The 4,548-nt window shown below is 43.8% G+C and overlaps 1 protein-coding gene across 1 annotated transcript in view; it reads right to left on the bottom strand.

The window, feature by feature from the left end:
- Window positions 1-125: 125 nt before the first annotated feature.
- Window positions 126-4,548, bottom strand: part of ABCC1 (ATP binding cassette subfamily C member 1 (ABCC1 blood group)) — a 46,123-nt gene continuing 41,700 nt past the window's right edge. Inside the window, exons 29-31 of the mRNA XM_063414876.1 lie at window positions 3,524-3,690; window positions 2,746-2,940; window positions 126-1,630 (exon numbers count right to left, since the gene is read on the bottom strand). Of these exons, the coding sequence (XP_063270946.1) occupies window positions 1,522-1,630; window positions 2,746-2,940; window positions 3,524-3,690 (471 nt within the window). The 3' untranslated portion in view covers window positions 126-1,521. The remainder of the gene's footprint in view (window positions 1,631-2,745; window positions 2,941-3,523; window positions 3,691-4,548) is intronic.

Genomic DNA, 4,548 nt, shown 5'->3' with positions numbered 1-4,548 from the left:
ACCCACCACCCTAACAACCCCAGAATGATTACTCTAAGCAGGACCAACAATTTCTATATTCAAGGCAAAAAGCTGAACTGACAAAGCAAACCCTTTGTCAAACACAAGGCAAGAAATAACACGTGTTCTTTCAAACGATTTTTTACTGCAAGTTCTTTGCAAATATTTGCATTGTCATTACAAAAAATACCAAAGAAATTTTCAGTCTATTCAATTTCATAGAGTCATAATTTACAAAAAAATAAATAGCTTTACTCTAACGACAACAATTGTCTAGTATTAAGGTCAGCAATATCAATCACAGAAGTCCACATTCTCAGTGCTGAGCATTTGGATCCATCTGACTTAGTTTGCTTTCTTCCAGCATTTTCCTTTAAAATAAGACTAATCAGAACATTAGAAAAGTAACTTTTTTCTTACCACAAAAAGATGAAAATTCAACATTGATCTTGAAAACCAGACTCTGTTGCCATTTTAATTGTTAGACCCTTCCGACACACAACTTAAAAAACACTATTTTTTATTTTTTTAAATAACTGTAACAGAACATTTTCCCACAAAATTTAAGAGTCAACAGCAGCAGCATGAAGGGCATGTTTCTTTGATATAAGGCTAATGGTCCTTGATGTGGCAGAGCTGCTGTGAAAGCACAGAACTGCCAAAGCCAAGGATGGTACAATCGACGTCACCCTGAGCCTGCAGGCTCTGCCCAGGCCAATCCTCGGTGCTCAGCCTCGCCCCCACAGCAGCACTGGGCACCCAGCCCTGAGTGAAAACATCAGGGATGCACACAGCACCACACTGCTGCAGTGTTTGCTTCTGGAGTGATTGTCATTGTGGACATGCTTAAATACTGCTTTGAAGTTGACTGCGCTTTCTCACATCAGCACTGCTGACGTGACGGAGAACTCGCTGCTCTAGGCTGTAAACACATGAAACCTTTAGGACAATGCATAAAGCATTAACCATGTACAGTAAATGCCATAATGAGAAAAGTCTGGCACACGTTTTATTTCACAAGAAGAAAAATCTTTGGACTATAGTATTATATGCCACAAAATGTTCCAAGTGCATCCCACAATAGTTGGCTCATGAAACGAGGAATCCGCAAACAAGCAAATAACTAGCATTTGCAAAAATGTTTTAAACAAAAAAAAAGGGGGGAGAAACTTCAGAATGTAAGAGCAGATGAGAAGAAAAAGCTTTTCCGAACTTCTCTGATTAATCACTCCGCCGTAGATTTGAGCATAAAATGACAGGTTTCAGGCAAAAAATAGGAGTCTCTGAAGTGTCTTGCACAGTGGATGAGCTTCTCCTAAAGGTGGCTAAAATCAATACTAAGGAGAAATAAAAAAAAAACAACAAAAAAATTTGCATCTTTATGTTACTTCCATTGCCATGCTCTGGCTAACTTCACTGTGTCTGAAACTCAGCTGTGTGGTTCAGTCCAGCTCAGGGGAAGTTGCAGTTCTCCAAATGCACCACCTCCCTCTTCCCACAGTAAAAAGCCAAGTTCAGATGCTACACCAAGCCTGAATCTTTGGCCATGCTATAGAAAATGCCTTTTTCCTGAAGTAGTTGGTCTGGGGTACCACACTCCACCACTTCTCCTCTTTCCAGGACTAAAACTCTGTAAAACAAGGAGATGGGGAAAAAAAAACCAAGACAGAACGGTCACAAGAAGATCCAGAAAGCCAATGAACATGGATATATGTGTACAGACAGAGAATGCAGCACAGCCATTACATGCAAGTGAAGACAGTGCTGACTGTGAACAGGCTGGGGCTCTCACTGTCCTTCCCCACCTCTCTGCAGATGGTCTGTGGTGCATTGTTCATGCAGCACATGGTCACCCTCTCCTCCTGCAGAGGAGATGGCACTGCTCTCTGAGCCAGCAGAAGCCAGCTGGCAGCACTCCTTGTCAAGGTGTGTGAGGGCCTGTAAGACCCTGCAAGGGCTGGGATAACCCTCCCTTAACACCTCTCCACACACAGCTTCTGTGACAAACACAGACATTCAGCTGGCACAGGGAAGTGCACGAAGTCAGTGGTCAGCTCACTGCTCAAACACTGTTCCAGCTCCCCCAGGGAAGCCAAGGCACTGCAGAGATGGTCACCAAGCCCCAGGCAGGGGCTGCTGCCCGCTGTCACCACTGCCACAGCTGAGCTGGGTGCTCCCCTGCTGCCTCCTCTCTCTGATGTGCCACTACTGACAGCACAAACAGAGGGCTACAAAAGCTACTCTGAAATCCTACCACTGGTCACGTGGCCATTCTGTGATAGAAGGGACAAGAGAGCCTAAAACTGAAATGTGAGACAACAACGTGAGCCTCAATCACACCTCAGCAAGGCAGCCAAGCATGAGGGAGGCTGTATGAACTATAACCAGAAGGGATGGAAAGTGAAACACCAAATAAACCTCAGAGGGCAGGATCTGCCCCTTTGGACTCCCTGTGCTTTCTGTGCCTAAATTAGGGCAAGACCCAGGAACAGACTCCTGTCCTTGCCTCTTTCCCCTTGCCAGTTTGCCCAGGCAGAACAGCACACCAGCAGTGTGACAGAGGGACAAGAGGAGCTCCCCAGGCCAGCACCAGCCACCACAGGCCACAACACATAATACCCTACCCCCAAAACAGGGATTCCAGCAGCTCTGTGCAATAAACACCCAACCAACACAAAGATTCCCATGTGAGTGGAGCACAGTGCAGGTCACACAGTCAGCAGGGTAAAAGCAGCACCACTTTACCTCGTGTAGTCCATGATTGTGTTCAGACGATGGGCTATAGTTAATACAGTGCATTCTTCAAATTGAGACTTTATAGTTGACTGTATGAGCTTATCTGTTTCGAGATCAACAGCAGCTGTGGCTTCATCCAGAACCAGGATTTTGGACTTCCTGAGCAGAGCTCGTGCCAGGCACACCAGCTGGCGCTGGCCCACACTGCACACATGGGATGGAAGGTGGGGAGAAGAGTCAGAACAAGTTTAGAGCATTTGTTAGTGTTCATTTTGAAACCTGGCAATTCCTGGTTCTAAAGATCAGGTGGGTATTACTATTTCCCTGCAGAGTATCTAACAGCATCTGAAACTACATCCCCCTCAAATGAGGTCCTGGCAATGTAGTAAGAGAATACGAGTGGTTTCAGCATAACTGCATCAGGCTGATTCACTGAACCAGTGCAGTGTTGAGGACTGGACTTCAAATGGTTTCTACAAACTGAACCTATAAAACCCTGATATAAGGTGCAAAAAGTAGGTGAACAGCTTCCTTAAAATAACTGCTGCTGCCTAAATGCTTTCCAAGGCTGCCCAAACCTCCCAGCATTCAACGTATTTCTTAAATTATTTGAAATTCCCAAACTCAAGAGCTGAAAACATGTTGAATAAAACCTAGTTGGTTGATTGCCTGGTCACACATTAAGAATTCTCCAGCTGCTTCCCCACATTCTCACACAGGGCTGGGCCATTAGAACTTTGACAAGCACACTCATGATTCAGTTCAGCAGAGACTTTCTCTGACCTACCTGAGGTTCTCACCACCCTCAGCACACTCATGATTCAGCTTATCAGGAAGGGATGATACAAAGTTCTTCAGGTGAGCCAATTCCAAAGACCTCCAAATGTCTTCATCGGAGTGTTGGTCGAAAGGATCGAGATTCATACGCAGAGAGCCAGAAAACAATATTGGATCCTGGTCATGGAAAGAGGCAATTGACAATGTACACACACCATGGCACCTGCTCCAATAATATTTCTTAGATAACACAGGGAAACAATGTGAACAGATGCAGTTGCAAGCAAGCTAATATACTGAATTTAGGAGGGAGGGCTCGTTTTTTCCAATAAAAATTATTCTCCCTCCTTCTTATTCCTTACTCTTCTTGGGGGCCTGACATCTTCCCTTTGCAGATTCTTGCAGTCCAGACCTTTCCATTAGTCAGTAACTCATGAATTCAGAAGAAAACCCCAACAAAACAAACAAACCAAAACACCCAAACCCCAGCCAACTTTCTTTTTACTGGCCTCTAGGCTAAAAAAGAGGCCTTCCTGCTCAACCTTCTGTCAGCAGGGACTACCAGGTCAGCTTTTCACTTCTTAGGGAATTAACCCTATTTACAGATAAATAAATATTATTTATATTTAAATAATATAAATAGTAAAATTAAATATTTCCAAACTCTTCAGCTGCAGTATGAATGAAATTACTCCTTTTTTTTTCCTCAGGACAGGAAGAAATACTACTTTGGAAGTACTGATGCAAAACAATCAAAAGGAGAAAGCGAAGTGCCCCCACAGATTTCCAAAAGAGGTGTTGCAGAAAACCTTTTACAGTGAACTCACTTGTTTTTGCCAGTGTGCTGCAATGTTAATTCAAAACATCACATTTTATAGTCTTACTTTGAATCAGAACAGGCAATAAAGGCTAGACAGTAAGGACAAAACCACTTGAGACTAAATCTAATGCTCATAAAGCTGTATTTCCAAGCATTTAGGACTATCAAACCCACAGCTGTGGGCTAGACTGGGATGGTTATGTGCAGGTTTCTGT

Source organism: Prinia subflava, chromosome 17 (genome assembly GCF_021018805.1).
Source record: "Prinia subflava isolate CZ2003 ecotype Zambia chromosome 17, Cam_Psub_1.2, whole genome shotgun sequence".
In the NCBI taxonomy this organism is placed as follows: Eukaryota; Metazoa; Chordata; class Aves; order Passeriformes; family Cisticolidae; genus Prinia; species Prinia subflava.
Note: the sequence above shows the minus strand (reverse complement) of the source record. Positions and strands in the feature narration are given on the sequence as shown.